This window comes from Balaenoptera acutorostrata, chromosome 2 (genome assembly GCF_949987535.1).
Source record: "Balaenoptera acutorostrata chromosome 2, mBalAcu1.1, whole genome shotgun sequence".
In the NCBI taxonomy this organism is placed as follows: Eukaryota; Metazoa; Chordata; class Mammalia; order Artiodactyla; family Balaenopteridae; genus Balaenoptera; species Balaenoptera acutorostrata.
Window position 1 is genome coordinate 35729703 of NC_080065.1, and position 23819 is coordinate 35753521.

Below are 23819 nucleotides of genomic sequence, written 5' to 3' on the forward strand. Positions count from 1 at the left end.
GCAGACTTACCTTCATAATTATATTTTGTGTAAGTTTGCTTTAAACTATTTTAATATTATAAAAAACTTCAGAGTATAAAAAAGAATAAAGTAAAAAGCACAATTTCTTTCCACCCCAATTTTTACGTTATTTCTCCCTCAGTCTCTCCCAGACTAAACCACTTTTAAAAAGCTTTTGGTGAATCATTTAGAGTTGTGAATTTTTTGAACTAAAAAGTAATTTCAAGGTGATTTTTGTTCATCCTTCTTTATTTTTATAGATGAGAAGGCTGAGCCTCAGAGAGATGGAGTGACTAGCCCAAGATCACACAGTAAGCTTAATGGCCAAATTTTGAAATTATGACATTTGATGGCAAGGTCAGTTTTCTTCTCACTTCATCAGTAGTTTCCAAGCATGGCCACATGTTAGTGGCTGGTATGCTTTTAAAATTATTAGGTTTTCCTCTCTTCTACTTCTCCACTATCAGCTGACTTTTTTTTTTTACATCTTTATTGGAGTATAATTGCTTTACAATGGTGTGTTAGTTTCTGCTGTATAACAAAGTGAATCAGCTATACATATACATATATCCCCATATCTCCTCCCTCTTGCGTCTCCCTCCCACCCTCCCTATCCCACCCCTCTAGGTGGACACAAAGCACTGAGCTGATCTCCCTGTGCTCTGCGTCAGCTGACTCTTTAAATCACTCTTTAAGTGAGTCTCAAGCATTTGTATTTCTGAGAATGCTCTCAAGTATTTCTGATTAGAGTACAAATTGAGAACTCCACTACTTCATGCTTATAAATCTGCTAATGATTAGCAACAGAAGTAATATTTATACCAAAAAAATTATATTTTTAAAAATGTTATGCACTGATTTAATGTTAAGGATGGATTAGGTATTTTCTTTTTTTCACCCAGTTTTATTGAGATATAATCACGTACAATATGGTATGTTTAAGGTGTACAGCATAATGACTTGACATACATATATATTGCAAAATGATTATCACAATAAGTTTAGTTACCATACATTTCCTCGTATAGTTACAGAAATTATTTTTTCCTTGTGATGAGAACATTTAGGATCTATTCTCTTAGCAGCTTTCAAATACATCACACAGCACTGTTGACTATAGTCATCAGGTTGTACATTACATCCCCAGTACTTATTTATCTTATAACTGGAAGCTTGTACCTTTTGACCAATTGGGTGAAGGTGAATTAGGGATTTTGAGTCAGGTGGAAGATTGAGTTAGGGAGATGGCTTTGGCCTTCTCTTTTCTTGATGGACACAGACAGCACTGTCACTAGGCCATTTGGAAGCTTTGTTAAAATTAGGGGAAAAAAAGAAAACTTTCCTCAAGATATTTTTCTACCATCGGGCTTCTACCATTGCCATGATAAAAATACAAATCTACAATGACCACAGTGTGAATGGCTGTATTCCCCAGAGCTGTGCAGTTCACGACCTGCACAATGATGATACCATTGAATACATGTCCCCAGGTTACTTGTGTTTATAATGGTTTGGGAACCACTGTAAAGATAAAATAGCTTTTGGGAATTCCCTGGCAGTCCAGTGGTTAGGACTCCGTGCTTTTACCACCAAGGGCCTGGGATCAGTCCCTCGCCAGTGAACTAAGATCCCACAAGCTGGTGTGGCTTGGCAAAAAAAGAAAAAAGAAAAAAAAAAGGTAAAATAGTTTTTAAGCACTTTCAGTTTGTTCTTGTTGTTGTTGTTTTTTATAAAGAGGGGAGACAATAAAGAAGGCTCATAGTGACAGGGCAGTGCTCATTGACCTTTCCTCCTTCTTTTTACCCTAGTAAGTTAGGCCATACTTACCAATTTTACCATCACCTCTCTTTAAGCAATTGTCTGAATTAATATTTCCTGTGATTTCAAGTCCAGCATTCAGAGATAAATCCAGATTAAACCCGAGGCATCTCTGTATATCCCTTAGTTCAACACCTGTTTAATATATTTAGTTAGAAATTATTAGATTATGTCTATCAACATCATAAATAAATTCCAATTTTGCTATTATGTGAGAAACATACTTACTTGGATTCCTAGACATTATTACTGAACTCAAATGCAAGGTTATATCTGCCCTGCTTTGCCCTCATATTAGAATCTAGTGGTCTCCTTTGACTTTGCTTGTCAACTTAATGGTAAAGGTCCTATAAATTTACCCCTTGTTAAAAGGGACATGAGTCAGACAAGGGTGGCTATAGTCCATCCTTTACCTCTAATACCATAAAAGGGAGACAATGTCTAACATGTATTGAATGATTATATGCCCAGCATCATTCTAAGCATTTTGTGTAAATCAACTAATTTAATCCTCTCATTGACTTTCTGAGGTAAGTTTTATTATTATCCTCATTTTACAGATGAGCATAAGGAATCACAAAGCAGTTAAGGAACCTGCTGATCGTATTCAATTAGTAATTAGCCAAGTAGGTATTAGAAACAAGAGCTGTCTGGTTATTAAGCACTTCTCTGTATCAACTTCATAATATGGTCATGGGAGGCATCAACATCTCCTGATCCTCTTTGGAAGACTCAATTCATCATTGAGGTAGCTAGTTTGTTGCTTTGGGCAGATGGCTTAAATATATGACACTTTATTCTGGTCCTACGAATGCTGTTTAGTAGACATTGGTCTTGGGAGCTGACTCATTGTGGTGTGTGGTTGCTCCAGTTATAACGAAGAAAAATCCCAATATTTACTCAAGTATATAATTTATTGTCTATTCTCCTGATTTAAAAGAGGAAATTATTTCTTCATTTTAAGAGTAACTTCCCAGGCCTGAGCTCATTGACCATATCAGTTTTTGCTCTTATTTATCATTTCAGATCACACACACATATACACACACATATACAAACACGTGGTTGTTTGTCTTGGAAGCCAAAATGCTTTACAAAGAAGGAAAGGGAGAAGTTAAGTTAATCCCAGGATCCCATGGTGAGATTTAGAAGTAGAGATCTGAGGCATTTAGTCAATCAGTCATTCAACAAGTATCTTTTGTGTACCCACAATTACTGAGAACTTAAGAAATATCCAGTGGAATTTCCCATGGTGAAGGAGGAGGGAGGATAAAAATGGAAGATAATGCTAGAAATTCAGAATACTAGATTTCCAACCTTAACCTAAGAAGCATGAGAATTCTGATTCGAAGATGAGGATGAAAATACCTAAATGACTCCTTAAAGCTTAGATTCTCTACCTCAGCTGTGGACCTCTCCATGACCAAACAGAGTCTGGATACCCCAAAATGAGGTGGAGGACGTGGCTTGGACCTTGGGTGTGGCAAAGTAGAGAAGTGAGAAGAATGACTTCCTCTTCAAAGACCCAGAGTCCACCTAATGATCTTTGTCTACTAAGACCAGAAGGTAAGTAGATATAAGTAGGGAGCTCTGAGTTGTCCAAGATGAAAGATTTCAGCCCATAGAGTTGTTTCACCAAAGCAACTCTTAGCCTGAAGAGTTCTTTGTGTTTTGATCACCCTTGCTGAGCCTTTCTCTTCTGATTTTCAAGTTACTCAAGACACATTCTTCTTGTGCCCCTCCCCCATGTGATATCTATCAATATAGCCTACTGGGCAGGGCTCCTAGATACCCCATTATGTCATCTCACTGGAATAGCCTTGTGAGGCAGTATAAACCAAGAAACCTCATACTCCACTCCCCCTGGAAATGCATCTACTGGCCCAAGACTAGACTGAAGCATCAAGAGCAACTGGTTCTGGCCATTCATATGTGGGGACAGTGTCAGGCTTTAAGATCAGAGCTGAATCCCATTTTTTGCTTGACACAGCCAGAGGCTAAGGAGAAAGAGCCATGGAAGTGCTTTTGGCAACACTTCCTTCCCTAAGAGACACACCCCAAAACTTTGAGGGCAGAGAGAGGAGATATGCTGGCATCTTTCACCTCTTTAAAGAGTGCTGTAACTAAGCCTTAATTACTCCCAAAATAAATAATTAAAACTTATTAACATAGAAACTTGGCATCTAGTTTATTCTTAAAAGGCTTTGAGGAAGTCTTTAGGTCAGGATGGTAATTATGTAGCACATAGGCCTATTCTGTGCATATGGCAGACACTGATGATCAATCATAGACTCTTTTCCATGATTCAAATGTGGTCAGAAACCTATTTATGGACCCAATTCAACCACCACCCCATAGTTAGAATTGTCGTCATATGAGGTAAAACTAATTTTCCACTCTTGCTTTAGATTTACATGCTGTTAACATTGCTTCTTCCTTCCTCTGTGAGAGAAAATTTAGAACATTTCCTTTCCAATTCTGAAGAATACTTTGGAAGATAATTGGCATACATATAATTGAACCAGTCTATGGATTAAGCAAGAGGTTATGTAAATGACGTCTTTTGTACTTTTCACCTTTTAAATAGTATTTCACTAAAAGCAGCACCACCAAATAATATTATATTGCAATACGATTTTGTGCATTTCTCAGTAGTGCTGCTGAGTAGTTCAGGGCCAAGTCATCTTGTTTGAGGTGGAAGTCAATTTGCTGTTTGATAGGATTTTAGAGGCCAAAGGGCAGGGAGAGAGTTATCTCAAAGAAGCAGGTTACAAAACTCTACTCTAAAGCCTTTAACCATTGGAAGAGGATAACACTAGAAATAGTGGATGGTTACAACAATGTTGGAAGTTAGAACTCTATTTCTAGGTATACCTTTCTGGTTCATGGAAGCTTTATCCAAAACATATATTAGTTCATAGAGTCCTCCTAGAGACCCAGAGCTACTGTAGTGGGTTCCATAGGTTTCCAAAAATGCAAAATATTCCCCCTTTTCATAGGTAGCTGGTAGAGCTTTTATAGAATCCAAGAAAGTTGTTGCCAGCATGACATCCCGAGTTCTCATCACAAATCTTCCCAGGTGAATGACTCCTTTTACATGCAGAAATATTTTTCCCTTTGTTGTAGAGCAGAAGAAAAGAAATATGAGTTTTATCACCATTATTTTGAATTCAAAAATCACAAAATTTAGAATTTCCATAGTCAATACGTTTTTAGCAGTGACCGCAAGATATCGCTTTAACCCACTTGGAATGGCAAACTTAAAATCCTATCAAAACTGTTGATGAAGATGTGCAGAAACTGGAACTCTCTCACATTGCAGGTGGAAGGGTAAAATGGTACAACCACTCTGGAGAACTGTTTGGCAGTTTCTTGTAAAAGTCAACACACATCTACCCCAATGGCCAGCAACTTCACTTCTACATAAGATCAGTAAAAAAGTAGTTTACAAAAAGACCTGTATGAGACTTTTATAGAGGCTTTGGTCAGAATAGCTTAAAATTGAAAATGACAAATGTCCACTGACAGGGGAATTAATAGACAAATTGTAGTCTATTCACACAAAGGAATACTAGTTAGCAATAAAAGGGAACAAACTACTGATACAGGCAACAATATAAATAAATCTCAAAAATATTACACTAATCGAAAAAGTCAGGCACCAAAGAGTATATACTGTATGATTCTATTTATATGAAGTTCTAGAACAGGTGAAACTAAGCTGTGGTCAGAGAAATCTGGTCAGTAGTTGCCTCTCAGGCAGTAGGAGATTGATGCAAAGGGCATGAAGGAATTTTCTTGAGGTGATGGAAATATTCTACATCTTGTTTAAGGAGGTGGATAAAATAGTCAAAACTCATCATGGAGCTATATGCTCAAAATATTTTCATTTTATTGTATGCAAATTATACCTCCCTAAGTTGACTTAAAAATGTTAACAATGGAAGGAAATGTAGACGTTATATATGAAGCCCAATTTTATTTTACACATGAGGAAACTCTGATACAAAGGTATCAAATTATTTTCCCCAAATCACACAGAGTCTGTGGCAGAGATCTGTCCCAAAAACCTAGGTCTCAGGTCTCTCTGTGCCTTCTACTAAGTCCTCTCAATTTTTGATAACAGGAGGGACAGATAATATTTTAAGCTGTGGCTTTCAAGCCAATCTAAACACCTCAGCAGTTAATGTTCCCAGGGATGATGGCTTAAATTTCCAAAGGAAAATGGGGGCAGTCACAAAGAACTATGTGATTTAATGCTATAGACTGTCCTGGCCAAAACTAAACTACAACTGACATCCATGATTTTGTGGAAGGTTCTTTTGAAGTTCTCCTGCTGTAATTGTGGTTAGCACGTGTTGATTGCCTAGGAGTTTAATACGCTTTATTATTTTTTTAAAGGTACATCTTGGTGTATACGAACATCACACCAAACTTTTTATGTTTTAGAAGCACAATTGTTCACACTGCATGACTTAACTTCAGGTGATATTGGGTGATTCAGTATCTAACAAAAATCTTAAAGAAACTTACTCCATATATATGTGTTCTCCACCTGATGACTTGCATAATAATTCTTAATGCAACCTCAAAGATGCACAAAACATATTTGGATTCCCTTTCGTTTTTGCTAAAATTAGGTGTATCTTGTCAGAAAGACATTATGTTCTTTGACTCAACTTATTTTAGAGGTAGATCTTAGATTATTCCCATCCAGATATACTCTTGTTTCTTCCATCTTAAAGGAATAAAAATAATCTCTTGGCCTTACTTGTTTGGCCATTTGCCACTCATTTCTTCACCCTCATTAGAAGCAAAATTCCTTTAAAGAGTTTTCTGTACTGGCTGTTTCCAATTCCTCTCTTCCCAGTTTCTCTTAAATCTAACCCAGTCATGCTGCCGCCCTCACTACTCCAACAAAACTTCTCTTTTGTTCAAAACCTCTTCTGAAGGGCACCAGTGACCTTCACAATGCTAAAGCCAGTGCTTCTTAGTCCTCATCTTTCACATATTAGCACATTTGACACAGTTTATCACTCTTTTCTCTTCTATAGAATTTATTTTTTGTTATCTAGGGTAGTTCTTCTCAAAATGTACAGTGTGAACAAATCACCTAGAGCATCTTGTTAAAACACAATTCTAATTCAGTAGGTCTTGGGTAGGGTCTGAGATCCTAACTTCTCAGTGATGTTGTTGCCGCTGGTCCATGGACCACACTTTGAGTAGCAAGGTTCTACAGCATTACACTGGCCACATCTTGCTTTCCTTCACTCCTCTTTCTTCAGACCTCTTTCTGTTGAAGTTCCCTGAGTTCAGTCTTTGATCTTCTCTTTTCTATCCACACTAACTTCATTAGTGGTCTCACCAAAGCCTATGACTTTAAGCACCATCTATATATTAACAACTCTGAAACTTAGAGCTTAATTCCAGACCTCTTTCCCAAATTCCAGACTCATAACATCAACTTCCTATTTGACATCTCCAGTGGAATGTCTAATAGACATCTCAAACTTAATCTAACTAAAACTTAACTACTGGTCTTCTTCTCCAAACCTGCTCTACCTGAAATTTTCTCCATCTCAGTTGATAGCAACTCCATCCTTCCGGTTGCTCAGGCCAAAAATTTTGGCGTTTGTAGAGTCATGTTTGACTCTACAACTGTCCTTCCTGAACTGTCATCATCTCTCACCTGGATTCTTGCAATAGTTTTAACAAACCTTCTTCCTTTTGCTCTTAACTTTCATAATCTCTTCTCAACAGTACCCAGAGTAATCACTGAAAATATATTAGAATATGTCACCCTTCTATTCAAAACATTCCAGTGGTCCCTCATGTCACTCACTGAAAAAACCAAACTCTTAGAACAGGCTGTGGGGCCCTTTATGATCTGATTCAAGGTAACCTCTCTGACCTTTTCTCCTTCTGTTCACTTTGGCCCAATGGGCAGGTATGTTCCCATCTTAGGGACTTGTCTTTAATAGATTCTTCTGCCAGATATATCATCCCAAATATAACTATTTGACTATTTCCTCTCCTTCAAATCTTTATTCAGAGTTCATCTCCTCAGTGAAGCCTACCCTAAGCTTCTTTTTTAATACTGCCATCTGCCCAGGAGTCCTGATTGCCATTATACTACTCTATATTTCATTTTATTCTATAGCACCTATCATTTTCTAAATACTATATAGCTTCCTTTTTTACTGTTATGTTTGTTTCTGTCTATCTCCCCCTGCTAAACTTTCAGCTCCATGAGAAGATTCTTTATGAGTTTGGTTCACAAATGTATTCTAAGCACCTGGAACAGTGCCTGGCCACATAGTAAGTCCACAATTAAATATTTGTTGAATGACTTAAAAGATTTTCCAACTGCATCCTTTGGGCGAGTGTGCATGCGGATATAGAGGCGATGTATCGACCGACCCATTATACAATTAGGCATAATATAAGTACTAAGAGTGAATGAGTATTATTTTTTAAGTGGAAGAAGGGTATCTAAATAGGTGACTGTGATATCAGAAAAGAAAGAGTGAGCATTTTACCAGCATCATACTGACTACAGAAAGTATATTCTATATTTATTCCAAAGGCGATGAAACAAACTTCTAAATCTGGCTTAAATATTAAAAAACAAACACATTTTCAAAGTCTCAAATTAAAGGTATGATTACAAAGTAAGCAGACCAATTTCATATGCAATGTGTACAATTTCATGGCATTGTTACTTTAGAAATACACTTTACAGTAAGTAAATAGCCATCATTCTAAGACATTACAGTGAATTACCCAAATTCCTTAGTATGATTTTTCATTGTACTTCTGAAGAGAATATAAATTTAACAGTCTATCACCACAATCTCAGTCAAAAAGCATGCTCTGAATTCCCTTTTTTCTTTGTTGGCGCCATGCGGCATGTGGGATCTTAGTTCCCTGGCCAGGGATCAAACCCGTGCCCTCTGCAGTGGCAGCACGGAGTCTTAACCACTGGACCACCAGGGAAGTCCTAAAAAGTATGCTCTGAACTCTTAATATGCTTGTTCTGTTGACAGCCACAAACATCTCACCCACTTATTACTGCTATACTGAAGAGATTTTTCTCCAGTTAACATTCTTCTTCTGGACCTTCAAACTACCTACACATTTGAGGATTTGTTGAGTATTATTTTTCTTTCTCTTATGCGCTCTATCTGCTCTAAACGATTAAACTTAAAAGAGGAGGTTTGGTTAGTTTGAAAAATATTCCATTATATTCTCTATATTAAATGTTTGGTCTTACCTTCTTCGAAGAATATGACAACAACAGTTTGTAAGTTTCATTTTTGGAATATGTAAATCGAAAGCTACCCTGGGCATTTAAATAATTTGAAAAGTCTTTTTTGTCAGAAGGTTCTGAATCTTTACTTTTAAGCCGTCCAATTGCTTCAGAAGGTGTGTATTTTATAGTTAAATCTGCATTAAAATTTGATTTCTTCTCTTGGATGATACTTCTGAATATTTGCATCTGTTCATCATAATATTCAGTTCTGAAATTTTTGTCGGCTTTGGTCTAAAAGAGAATAGCAAAGTGTTTTTGCAAACAACATACAAAAACACCACCGAAAATAAACGGAAAAAGACAAACATCAGGCAACTTATTTGAAAGGGAGTAGAACAAAGAAGTTGAGCCAAGGCAAGAAAGTGAGACTGCTAAGGTTCAAATACAGATCTGATGACTTTGAGAACATTACACGATAACCTCTCTGTGCCCAGTCTGATTCCTAGTGTGTAAAATAGGGATACTCACCATACCTGGCCCAAAGGTTGTTGTAAGGAGTCAATGAAATAAAGCATATGAAGGACTTAGAACATAGCCAGTTTTCAAGAGTTAATATATTAATAATTAAAAAGCAAGTTGCATAATAGATCAGATGCACAATATACTCCCATCTGTGTAGAAAAAGAAGGAAAGAAATGATAAAGCTACGCCTTCCTGAAGCCTTATGGACCAGGCACTGTTTTGAGCATTTTACACATGTTAATTAATATAAGTAGAAAGGCCAGGACTTGAGCCCTGAACTGCCTCTTAACATTTACACTCTACTGCCTACTTAAAAAAAAAAAAAAGCCTTTACATGCATGGGAAATTACTGGAAAAATAGACAAATCATGGCGTGATTGCCCTGGGTAAGAGGAACTGTGAGTAAATGGATATCTGGTGTGGCAGCAGGCTTGCTTTTTCTTGCATCATCTTTTATGTGGTTTGGACTTTATTTATTTATTTATTTATTTACCACATTCATTTTTGTATAAAGAAAACTAAGTAACCTAGTTAAAAATTAAAACTTTCAATGAACACAAATGAACTTATTTACAAAACAGAAACAGACTCACAGACATAGAAAACAAACTTATAGTTACCAAAGAGGAAAGGAGGGTGGAGGGATAAATTAGGAGCTTGGAATTAACAGATACACAGTACTATATGTAAAATAGATAATCAATGAGGTATTACTGTACAGCACAGGGAACTATATTTAATATCTTGTAATAACCTATAATGGAAAAGAATTGAAAAAGAATAAAACTGAATCACCTTCCTGTGTACCAGAAACTAACACAACATTGTGAATCAGCTATACTTCAATAAAACAAAGAAAGAAACAAACAAAAACTTTCTTTGCCAACTTGGTTATTGTCAGGCATCAACGGGAGGGCTGTTAATCTCAACAAACTCTCTTTCCAGAAGTCCTCTGTAACAGGCTGCAACTCTTGTCTGGAAAGAGACCCTCATCTCTTCAGTCAGTGGCACAGACTGGACTCCGTAGCATGCAATGGGTGACTGTTCTGCATGAAGAATGCTGTGGTCTGAAAGTTTATGTCTCCCCTTAAATCCATATGTTAAAATCCTAATGCCCAATGGGATGGTATTAGGAGATGGGGCCTTTGGGAGGAGACTTCTTGAAGAGATTCGTGCTTTTATAAAAGTGACCCCACAGAGCTCCCTAGTCCCTGCCAAGCATGTGAGGATACAACAAGAAGTCTGTAACCCAGAAGAGGGCCCTCACCCGACCCTGCTGGTGCTCTGATCTGAGACGCCCAGCCTCCAGAGCTGTGAGCAATACATTTCGTTGTCTCTAAGCTACCTGGTCTCTGGTATTTCGTTATAGCAACCCAAACAGACTAAGACAAGAAACCTAAAGTCACCATCTAATGGGAAAGACTAAAATGCATATAATTTTCGTTAAAGAAAGGCATGCTGGGAAAAATGCTCAATGCAAAGGGAAGAGTAGCCTAACCATGTCACTTCCCTGTTTATAATCTTTTCACCTTCCCACTGCCTTTAAGATAAAGTCTAAACTAGACTTATTCCAAGTTAATCTCTCCCTGACTGTACTCCAGCCCTCTGGCCTCCTTTCTATTTCCACAGCCTATGCTTCTTCCCACCACAGGGCTCTCTTATGCTGCGTTTACTTTCTGGAATGTTCCTTAATCCCCCAGCCTCCCCCATCCTCCCTTAACACAGACATTATACACACTCACACACACACACACACTATATACCCCTGGCCTGGTGAATCCCTACTTCTATTTCAAGTCTCAGCTTAACCATCACTTCTTTAGGGAGACCTTTCCTGATCCCACAGACTAACAAATCTGTTTCCTATAAGCTCTCATGGCTCTTCTTTTAAAATAAAACAAAATGAAAAACGCTTCCCTTTTATAATGGCTTATTTAATAGACCTTCAGATGGTAAACCCCAAGAAGTCAGGGACCACATCCATCTTACCCACACGCCTCCATGGCCTCACCACTTAGTGAAGTGCCTGGCAAAAAGTAGATTATAATAAAGATGTATTAAATTTTTTTAAATTAATTATTTCTTTGAATATCTCCTGCTTTAACCATGAACTCTTTTTTTAAAAAAATTAATTAATTAATTAATTTATTTATTTTTGGCTGTGTTGGGTCTTTGTTTCTGTGCGAGGACTTTCTCTAGTTGCGGCAAGCGGGGGCCACTCTTCATCGCGGTGCGCGGGCCTCTCACTATCGCGGCCTCTCTTGTAGCGGAGCACAGGCTCCAGTCGCGCAGGCTCAGTAGTTGTGGCTCACGGGTCTAGTTGCTCCGCGGCATGTGGGATCTTCCCAGACCAGGGCTCGAACCCGTGTCCCCTGCATTGGCAGGCAGATTCTCAACCACTGCACCACCAGGGAAGCCCAAGATGTATTAAATTTAATATGCAGATCCAATATAGCTAACAATAGTAACTCATATGTATTGAGTGCTTACTCTGTGCCAGCAGCTGTTCAAAGTGTTTTATGTAGAATAAATATTTAACTTCCTACCTTTAAGGTAATTTCTATAATTATCCCCATTTTACAGATAAGAAAAGATAGGTTAAAAAATTTGTCCAAGATCATATAATCATACAGCTAGGAAGTGGCCCAGCCAGCAATGAAACCCAGGAAGTCTGATTCCAGGGTGGAGCTATTCATTCTTATGCTACACTGCCAAAGAGGGCTTGACAGGTTCTGAGTGGTAAAATGAAGAACGGATTCATGGAAAATGTTGCCCTGAACATGGCCTTGAAAAAAAAAAAAAATCTATATATATCTATATATAAAGGTGATTCAGTTTGCTGTACACCAGAAACTAACACAACATTGTAAATCAACTATACTTCAATTAAAAGAAAAAGAAAGAAAAATGAATAAGATTTCTATTGCCTTGAAATCTAAGGCTAGTAGAAGCAAATGAAGACAATTCCACTCAGTCTTCCATGATGAGAAGTGCCAAAGCTGAGCAAAATGGCACCAGGAAACCACCTCTCCCTCACTCTTCTAGAAGGCTAAGGTCTTCTTAGCTCACTGGCTTCTAATTGGCTGCGGGATAGGAGTGGTGTAATTTGTAGGCTCTTGCACTTATACCTGAACTGGTTAGAAAGGAACTGGCTCTAGGCAGGGATCAACTTAGCAGTGTGAAGGATTGCTTGCAGGTATAAGGGAACGTTGGTCAGGGTGTCAATTAGAATGTTGTTGAATGGTCCTCTTTCACTAATGCTAGGATGGTAGTAGTGAGTAGAGTCTGAAACAGTGAGGGTGGGGTCACCCCAGAAAACCTAAAGACAAGAGCTGGATTGAAAAGCCAAAATCCATCCATCAAAAAGAAGTCTGAGCTCAACGATAGGCATTCAGACGTGGACCAATATGTAGAATCGTTTTGAAGAGAAGAGCAAAAGTCTTTGAAGAGAGGTCAGAGGCAGGATTATAGAAAGTAGGAAGACACACAGATGGAAACAAGTTTCTTTATGAGAACCAAATAAACAGATGTTGGAGAAGCAGAAATCAGAGAGAAAGGCGAGGGTGCTTACATCTTCCAGCAGGCCAGGCATATTATAGGGGTTAGTGAAATCTATCCTGTTTAAGGATTTATCAGCTAATGCTTCTTGAAAAGAAATAAACATTACTCTGACACTGGGAGCGGAGGAGATAGAACACCTCAACACACATTCCAAAGTTCAAATTGAGGAAGCTTGGAGAGCAAGTGGGAATAAAAGGTAAAGAGAAAACTGTTAAGGATGCCACTAAGATTTTGTATGTACAAATAAAGGATAAAACCATATACTATTTACTATTATTATTAAAGCCATCTCTCACTAATTGAGAGAAGGAACCAGGAAAGAGCAGATTGCCTGCAACCTTGTGAGTCATCCTCAGCTAAAGTACCTAGCCAAGCCACACCTACATTCCTAAACTTTTAGCCGTTAAATTTTGGGGTAATTTGAAATTTAGCAATAGATAATGAATACAACTATCTTCAAGAGATCATCTTCTCTGCCTAGATCTTCAATATTGGTGGGTTCTAGGACTCCATTCTCTATGTTCTTTTCTCTCTCATTGTGCACCTTCTGGATGATCTCAAGCACTATCAAGACTTCAATGATCCTCTCTATGCTGATGGTACTTAAATCTCTGCCTCCAATTCAGGCTCCACCCTCACATTCATATAATCTACTCTTGGCAAGATAACTCCATCCAGATGTCAATCATTATCTTCTTCTTGGATTTAACTCTTCTTTTGGTAGATCCCCCACTCCCCCTTCCAACACACACACACACACACACTTCTCAGGTCTTCTTTGATGGCCTATCATCCACTGGGGGGTCTCCATATTTTTCATCTATTGTGAGTTTATTTTGTGTTAGACACTCTTCTAAGCACTTTGCACTTATTAATGCATTTAACCTTTCCAAATTCCTACGAAGTATGTATTGTTATTATACCACTTTATGATAAGAAACTGAGATTCAGGAAAGATAAATAAGTTGCCTGGAGTCACATGGATGGTAAGAGAAGGAACTTATCAGAATTCAAATCCAGGGAATTTAATTCGGAACTGGGCACTTGACCATATGCTCCACTATCTCCAGTTCTGTACTGAACTCTTAGTTCTCAAAACTGAGCTGGATTTCGTCTCTTCCTCTCAGCCTCTACTATTATAGACACAGTTCAATTTTTCATCATCTCCTTCTTGGACCATAAAATAGCTTCTTTCTGCTATTATTTCTGGTATTGTCTCCTTAAAATTCATCTCCACAAAACACAAAGATTTAAAATGAAACTATGACCACATTGCTCTCCTCAATGGCTCCATTACCATGCTCAGGATTATGTCCAAGTTACTTAGTATGGCATATGAGCACCTTCATAATTGACCCCTGCCTATGACTCCAAATTTGAACTCATATAAGTTCAGTGTAGGCTGTAGTTCCTTTCAAGATAGCAGTTTCTATAGGCACAGTATTATTTATTCCTTGGGAACAACAATATGTAATAAATAAATCACTGTGTATATAATAAATTTTATCTGTACACCGCCAGGTTTTCTAAATGGGCTCAAGCTGACAGCAGAAAGAGTGGTTGAAATGTTTATTAAGCCTCTGTTTTCAGTTGCTGTCAACTTTAATGGTGATTCCAATTATATGTTTTCTTGAATATGGGTTCTTCCCTTCATTACAAAAGAAAAAAAGCATTTGCTTTTTGAAAGAAGAGTGTCAATATACTGCATGCATTTATTTATTAATTCAGCAATCATTTATTTAGCCTGCTTTATGATGTTAGTTTCTCAGGATTCCATGGTAAATAAAATGACTAGAAATTCAACTAAGGGTATATATGATACAGCAAAATAAAGACCAGAACAGAAAGGAAAGCAAAGGCTATTGCATTAATTTGCAGGAAAGGCATGTAATGGAGGATTCAGGGGAGAAAACTGAGGGTAACGTGGCAATCAAAAGCCAGATCAGGAATGACCTTTTTCCCCCTGCCAAGGGGATTGATTATTATCCTGCAGGCTGTAGGGAGACATCACCAAATTTAAGCAACAGAGTGATAAGATCAGATTTATCATTTATCTTCATACTGAAGTGTGTGGAATGAATTGAAACTGAGCAAAACCAGAGGTCTCAAACTGATAGGAGGACAAACATCGTAGCCCAGATGGAAAATAATGGGAGCCTAAGGCAGTGGGCATGGCAGTGGGAGTGGTGAAGAAGAGACAGATTTAAGAGTCTTTACAAAATAATGAAACTTGGAGATTGATTGGATGTTGTGGGCTTTGAGGGAGATGTACCTGTAGAGGAGATCTTTAGGAAGATTTCCATATTTTGAGTTTGATGATTAGGAAGATATTGTTTCATTTACCAAGTGGAGAATTCAAGAGCAAAGAACAGAGAATTGGGAATAAGATGGGATATAAGCTTTGGATATGTGAACTGTGTGATGTCTGCAGACAACAAACTACACAGGTATCCAGTTCAGAGAGAGACCTGGGTTGGAAATGCAGTATTTGTAAATCATCAGGATGAAAGTGAAAATTGAAGCCACAGGGGGGGATGAAATCACCCGAGGAGGCTATGTAGAGAGAGATTAGTGAAACAAGGTAGGAACTCTGGTAACAGAAATATTTAAGGGCTGTCCTCAGTAAAGGGAGCTCAAAAGAAACCTAAGACCGACTTTGACGAAAACAGTTTGAGTAACAAGATAACAGAGGTTTGGTATTACGGGCTGAACTGTGTTCCCCCCAAATCCATGTGTTGAAGTTCCTAAGCCCAATTACCTCAAAATGTGATGGCATTTAGAGATAGAATCTTTAAAAAGGTGACTGAGTTAAAATGAGGTCATTAGAGTGAGCTCTAATCCAGTGTGACTGGTGTCCTTATAAGAAGGAGAGATTAGGATCAGACTGGCATGGAGGGAAGACCACGTGGAGATAAGGGAGATAGCCACCTACAATCAAGGATAGAGGCCTTAGAGGAAACCAACCCTGCCACCATCTTGATCTCAGACTTCCAGCCTTCAGAGTTGTGAAAAAAATCAATTTCTGTTGTTTAAACCAACCAGCCTGTGGTACTTTGTTATGGCAGCCCTAGAAAACTAATACAGCTGGGGAATTCATGGGAAGTACAAAAATGGAGAGAGCAAGTGTAGATGAGAAGAGTATGCAGAGATGAGGGTGTCCTTTTCGTGGTTTTGTTTTTTGTTTTTAAATGAGAACCTTGAAGATATTTATATATTAAGGGTGGGGTGGAAAATGAGAGAGAAAGAGGTAGACCTAAGGCTTAGAATAATAAGCAAGGTACTTGGCATGAGATCCAGAGTATGGGGTAGAAAGATATATTTTCTACTGAGACAGATCAGAAGGATGTAAGAATAGACTTTGTGTCAAATAAGTTTGTACACAAGTACAACATTGAAAAAAATAAGAATGTACAACTTTGAAAGAAAATAAGAAAATTCTTGCCTGTGGCTTGGGTATTCTCTGTCCAGTTGGAGCTCCTGCCATCTACTGCGCTCAGAATGGTGAGGTAAAGAACTTGAGGAGGTTGCTGAAAGTTTTAAACTGCCCCCACGGAGGGTGGGGAGGAACACAGACTACGGGGAGGCGTGTGGACCTACTGAGCTGCGTGGAGGTTATAAAGCTACCCGTTCCTGTATTATTAGTATGATTTTCTCTACAGTGCCCAGCAGGATAAGTTTAGGCAGAAAAGTAATAGGGTTCATCCAAAGTAGGAGTTTTTCTAGATTATAGAAGGAATAGAAAGCAGGACATTGATAATATTATCTGGTGGTCAAAAATGGATATGGATTGATTAGAGGAAAGAACTGAACATAAGAGGAGCAAGATAGATTAGAAGAAAAATAGATGCACCTGAAGACCTGGGTCTAGATGGGGTCCAAAGGTATGTTAGTGGTCATAAATGAGGATAAGAGCTGAGACGCTGGATAGTTATGATGAGGCAAAGGGTTACATGTTTCAGATTTCAGAGGCAGCGTAGTTCTGGTGAACACAAGGTTAAGGATGTAGCTGGAGATGTGAGTGACTCGAGTGGGACAGATATAGGAAGTTAAGAGATAGCAAGAAATTATTGGCAATCCACATGATATAAAAGTTATTCAGGATTTTGTTAGGATTTGGGGTGGAAAGGATGATTATAATCCAGGTGCATTTTACAAACCTTTGTTGACCTACAAAATCTTACATTCTCATGGAGATCCAGATTTAAAGAGAATTATAATGAAAACCTGAAACCTGATTTACAAGTTGTTACTTTCAACAACAAAAGCAGAGAAGACTAAAGAAAAACAAGTGAAAAGGAACTAATTCCTAGATGTAATCACCACTTTTTCCCCCCATAATTGCAAGCTTCAGTTGTTCTTGATCATTACTTACAAAGTACTTACAAAGCAGCCAGTAAACTTCACCTAGAGTGTAACCACTAATTATGCATTTAACCATAGCTAAGTCTTTTACCATAGCTCAGTGTTCTTATATTTTAAAAAAGAATAGAAAAATTTTTTTTTATTGGAGTACAGTTGCTTTACAATGTTGTGTTGGTTTCTGCTGCGCAGCAAAGTGAATCAGCTATATGTATACATATATCCCCTCTTTTTTGGATTTCCTTCCCATTTAGGTCACCACAGAGCATTAAGGAGAGTTCCCTGTGAAGAATAGCAAATATTTATTGAGTGTTTGCTAGTGCCAAAAACTTTGTGAATGTTTCACATACATAGACTCATTTATCTTTACAAGGTAGGCATTATTATTTCTGTTTTACAGATGAGGAAACTGAGGCATGATGAGGATAAATAGTTTGCCCAGATCTCACTGCTGTTTGGGGCAGAGATGGGATTCTAACCTATGCAGTGTGTTCTAGAGCCAGAGCCGCATTTGAAACAAGCGGCACTGAGGGAGTGTGAATGTATCAGAGTAAGGTATCATTATCAAGGGATATTCCCCATGGAATGATAGGTCCGTAGAATTCTTTCAAAAAATGAAAGACAGTAAATGATTGCCAATAAGTAACTAAAACAAGATTTAAAAAATTAATTCATCCAGTAAAATGTTGTTGAGCACCTACCCTATACATATATTGAGTTGAGTATTGGTAATAGCTATAAGGAAGAAAAATATGCATTCTTTGCCTTCAGGCACTATAATAATAACATACACGAAAAAGTAGGTAAAATATGTCATTGAATATTAGAAAGTGCAGAAAGTAGCCCTCTCTAAGAAGTCAAAATTGAGATTTCCACTCAACAAGCTCACGCACATTCTTTTATGTTCAGCTATTCATTTTCCAAGACCATAACAGATTAGAATAAGGGGAAAATCAGCATTACTAGCACCAAGGGTGTGATCTGGGGACTTTAACAAGCCCCCAGTCAACTCCATCAGCACTCCTTCTCAGGTGGCACCAAATTAATACTCAGGTCCATAATCCCTGTTGGTTTTTTTCTAAGCTTGATGCCAAAACTCATTTGAAGGCCTTAATCTGATCTGAACTGATAAAAAGTTATTGTCTTCATTTCTTCCACTTTGTGTGAACATTGGTTAATTTTGCCATAGATATATTAATGTGTTTGATTCTAAGGTGCTGCTCCCAACTCCACCTGGGGTGTAAGTAATATACAGGGTAAGCACCACATCACCTTTGTAAGATCCAAACCCTTCTGAGTGTGGAAGTACATCTGTTTCCAGGGTTGTAGATAAGGGAAAACAACATGCTTACTCTCCAAATGTAGCTTCAAGATCAGTCCCAGGCAAGCCCCCAGCCCTCACTTCTTGGTTCACATCAGTTACTAACCCTACAGAGAAGCTAGGAGGCTGGTGACAGTGACAAAGACAGGAAGACTGTACAGCACAGACCTGAGAACTAAAAAAATAAAACAACACAACAATAACCCTTCTTGCATCAGCAATGACAGAGGTTCCCTTATCTTTGGCATACTCTTTCGAAGAAAGTAGAACATGTATAATTCTTCTTAGAAAGATGATAATCTTCCCCTCGAAACACGTACTTAAAGAAAGTTAACCTGGCATGATGGGAAAGATCAATAATCCAAAATGTTCCCTGCGATTTGTGAGAAACTGATTTTATTCTGGACTTATAGGCACCAAAAATATGACAATGTGGTCACATGTGAAAAAAGATGCCAGTCAAATAAGTAGGGACATTAAATCTTTAGCATTCGTGAGAGAGCATGATCACTTCAGGCTGCAATGGGTAGGGTTTGATTTACAACATTGTTAGAGATAAAAGGAATATTAACTACAATTATTGAAAATATATATGTTTTTCAAACTGGTGGGAGTGACAATGATAATGAAGGACATTGTAATGACTGAATAAAGTGAATTTTATGGGTCACCAATGGGACCAATTAAAGAAACAGATTATTGTAACTACTGGTTCAAAATAAGCTAATTATTATTCTTTATTATATCTTGTTTAGAGCCCCCAAAATATCTCTAAAGGTGATAAATATTAATCCTTTGAATAAGGGGGTATAGTTTGTGGATGGCTCTAGAGAATTTAGGTGACCTGTAGAAAGGTGGTAGGTTTGAGGTAGCATTTTGTAGAGTAAAAATCACTTTAAGAAATAGTTTCACTAGAACTGGAGGGGTTTGAGGTGAGTGACTACAGCCACTCACATTAGTCAAGCAGGTTTTACAAGGGGGACTAGTGAAGGAAAACAAATGTAAAGATGGTGGTTCATTGGTAGGTTAGCGAAAACCGAGCCTCGACAGCATGGAAGCAGTGTACACAGTCCTTAAATCAGCACTAATTTAATTTTTAGTTTCATCAGAACCTTAGATGATTCTTTTTACAGAGTTTAAGTATTTGCCAAAACTCTACCACTGGGTGCATATTACTGAAGATTGTAGACTATTGCATATTTTCTAAAGAGACCCAAGCTACATCTCCTCTTCTTTAAGTCAATCTTACGTTCACATTAAATTTTCATTCTACTGAATTTTTCATATTATTTAGTAGGAAACTTATGGAAACAATTTTTCAGCTAAAGCTGAACAATGTGTTTTCTTCTGAGGATACTTACTTCATAGACCAGGGAAGCCACGTTCCAGGGTCTGCGGTAGTACGTCAAGGTGTTGCCATCCCAAACTCGATCACAGAGTCCGTTGTAGTACTCGTTGTTGAAAGGGGTGCTGAGGGGATCCATCCCTAGGACGTTGATCCTGAGAGTGAACAGAGTAACATCAGGCGTGGAGACACCAGGAGCTAATGCAAGGCAGCCCTCGGTCACTGGGGAAAGAGAGCTTCAACTCATGTCCCCACCACCCATGTGATGATGGGATATAATCAGGAATAGAAGCAAGAGCCTGGTCACCTCTGCTCTGTGTCCTGGGCGGGAAGTACATATTAAGAAGGTCTTATAAACTCTTCTAGGCAACTAGGGCACCGTTGAGCACAATGAAAGAAATGCAGTAAGTAGGAAGCAAGGGTCCATCTGGCTTCAAGAGTGGAACTCCACTGATGTAACCCTTAGCTAGCCTCCCTTGGTGAACTAAAAGCCAATGCTGTAATACCACTGCTTTAAATTATTTGAGAACAGAGCATCTCAGGGGGGCAGTATAACTTATGCATGTAATTTTTAATCTGTGAATCAACGTTGGCGCTCTTTCTCTCTCCATTCTCTTTAAACTTAAACCTTTCCCTCCAGCTGTCTCATTGATTGTCAAGAACCTTGTTCCCTCCAGGCTTATTTTACTCTTATTATACTTACAAGAGGAACACTAAAATGTCATCATCCAGCAAGGCATTCTCAAAAGTTCTACTTTTTTCTCCCAGCAAAATATTTTTATTTGGCAAGCTTTAATTCAGAAATAGGAATCTTGTTTAGCCTAAAAAGTATTTACTTTGATTTGTAAGCCAAAAGCCAATGTATGAAAAAGAAGCAGTTCATTCTTTGTGAAGTACTAATTGGCGAAATAGTCATTGCTGTCTAGACTGTATCTGGAATAAATGACCCCAGGGCAGGGAGGCCAAATGGAGGTTCGCTCCTCACATCTATAACTTAGCTTGGCACAAAAGCATAAAGTCTTCCATTGTTCTGGACCACATCCCTAACTCCAGTGAGCTGGATTACAAAGCCGGTTGGTGGTTTCAAGAGCAATTTGTCAAAGGGTGTGGATGGCTTACTGCAGACCCATTGCTAATGCAAGAAAAATAAGTGGACGAGTATCCTAGCCAGTTGGTTAGTTAAAAAACATCTTTGTATAAACAGCACATTCTTAATAAACTTTGAATCTACACGTAGAATGAACATTATAGCTCAACTTGAATGAAAGGCAAGTTAAGGAACTGATTCAGGAATACCTTTCTCAAGGCTGACTGTATAGTTAGAATTAACTCCTCACTTTTTTGCTCCCCTAAAAATACTTTTCATGAAAAATGCTATGGCCCTAATTTCTAATAAAGGGCCAAAAATTAGACCTAGTCACTCGAATAAAAAAGAGAGGAAAAAAGAAACACTATATATCTAGTTTACTTTCTTAAATATCTTATCCTGGATGGGAGATTAAAATTTTGGCTTCAATTTTTCACCCATCCCTGCATCTACAGACATGTGAGCAATAAATAGTTTAAAAAATATTACTAAGGTTTCAATACAAAGACATAGAATACTGGAAACAAATGATCTGTGTTGGTTTCTTAAACAAGACCTCCAGTACATTTTCTTTATTTTGTAGTGAACTTGTCTTCCATATATCTCATTAACGGAGACGCTGCACCTCTTTGTGTTCAGTGAATAAGGACATTAATCTTTGCTTATAATGGTGATGAATTCTTAAGAGTACTATATCTACGGGTAGTGTAGTGTTTGTAATAAAGAGTGGGTAATATTAAGACAGTTAATACAGTCCTTGATCTCATTAAAATTATATTCAAGGTAAGGGGTTGGATATAATTACCAATTTCAAACAATAGTCCAAGGACGAATATGCATGTGCCAAATGAGTAGTACAGGTAAGTGATGTACAAAGTTCCCAAGAGGGGGCTTCCCTGGTGGCGCAGTGGTTGAGAATCTACCTGACAATGCAGGGGAGACGGGTTCGAGCCCTGGTCTGGGAGGATCCCACATGCCGCGGAGCAACTGGGCCCGTGAGCCACAACTACTGAGCCTGCGCGTCTGGAGCCTGTGCTCCGCAACAACAGAGGCCGCGATAGTGAGAGGCCCGCGCACTGCGATGAAGAGTGGCCCCCGCTCGCCGCAACGAGAGAAAGCCCTCGCACAGAAACGAAGACCCAGCACAGCCATAAATAAACAAATAAATCTTAAAAAAAAAAAAAAAAAAAAAAAAGTTCCCAAGAAGAGGTCCCCATGGCAGGGTCATAAAAAGGGTTTTAGAAGGAGTAGGATTTAATTTGCGTTTTGAAGGATGGGGCCTGAAGGGCAGGAGGAACAAGGGTGCAAAATTCCGCAGGTGGAAATGTATATGGCATGTTTTTGGGTAGTAGTCTTCAGATTTTTCTGCTTGTCTAATCTATAAAAAATGTTGATAAACTATGCCTCCTTGAACAGTTTTAGTTGGACAGCTAAAATGTTCCCTCTTAAGTTTAAGTAGTTGCAAAGGATATAACTTCTCAGCAAGCTGTAAATATTTATGCTTTAAAATATAATTATTTTGCCTCTTTTAAAAATAAATCCAATGGAATATAAATTCTATAGTGATGATGGGTATCAAGTGACTACAATGTTTATATTTCTTTAACAGTTGGATGTTTTATGGTATTCCTTTTGATTCTTTCTTCTTTTAAAAATAGACCTTATTTCTTAGAGCAGTTTTAGATTCATGGCAAGATGAGTGGACGATAGGGAGATATCCCATATGCCCTTATCCCCCTTTTATGCTTGAATACATATTTCTATTCCATTTCTGATCCAGAATTTTAACCTAATGTAATGTAGTTTTATGCTTGGAAGTTTTAATTGATCACTTTTTCACACTTTTCTGTATGAAAAAGGTATTAATTGAAAATTTTAAAACATTAAATATCCTTTGACCATAAGGTCTAAGTATTTAAAAAATTCTTCTGGATTTGAATTACCATTATTAGTAGTATATTTAAGTATATTAAAATTTAAAAATAGTTAATAAACCTAAGTAAAATTTTATTGGATAGTTCTCTCTCAATGAAATGAATGGGGCTTCCTTTTTAATTAATTGATTAGCTACTGTACCCATGGATGAATATTACTTCTTGCTAGAAAAAGATAGGGCTGAGTACCAATTGTATTTCTACTTCCCATTTTTATAGAGGTAAATGCTGAGAAATTTTACTCACATGAATAAGTAGATAAGAATAGAAAGAATTTTGCCACAGCAATGTCACTCAATTCTTTGATCTTCTGAGTTTTATGCTCCCCCCCGAAAAAGAACACATACTAGTCTGTCATTAAAAGTTATTTTTATAGTCCATTACCTGACAATTGATTAGGACATCATTCAATGCTGTTGGTAAAAAGAATTGGAGACCACTTGACTTACAAGGCTTGACTAACTTGAGGAAACTATTATCATAAAACTCACCTATGTCCCCTGTGGAAAGTCATTTTGTACCCCATGCTATACATACTCCAGCTTGAAGGTTTTTGTTTCACAGAACAGCAAATTGCCCAGTAGGCTAGATCCATCTGGAAAGTTACAGTGAAGCTGATC

General features: G+C 37.9%; 1 protein-coding gene across 1 annotated transcript in view; it reads right to left on the minus strand.

The window, feature by feature from the left end:
* C9 (complement C9) overlaps positions 1 to 23819 on the minus strand; it is a 54993-nt gene that overhangs the window by 12561 nt on the left and 18613 nt on the right. Inside the window, 4 exon segments of the mRNA XM_028169033.2 lie at positions 1828 to 1953; positions 4693 to 4933; positions 9092 to 9361; positions 20195 to 20333. Coding sequence (XP_028024834.2) covers positions 1828 to 1953; positions 4693 to 4933; positions 9092 to 9361; positions 20195 to 20333 — 776 coding nt within the window.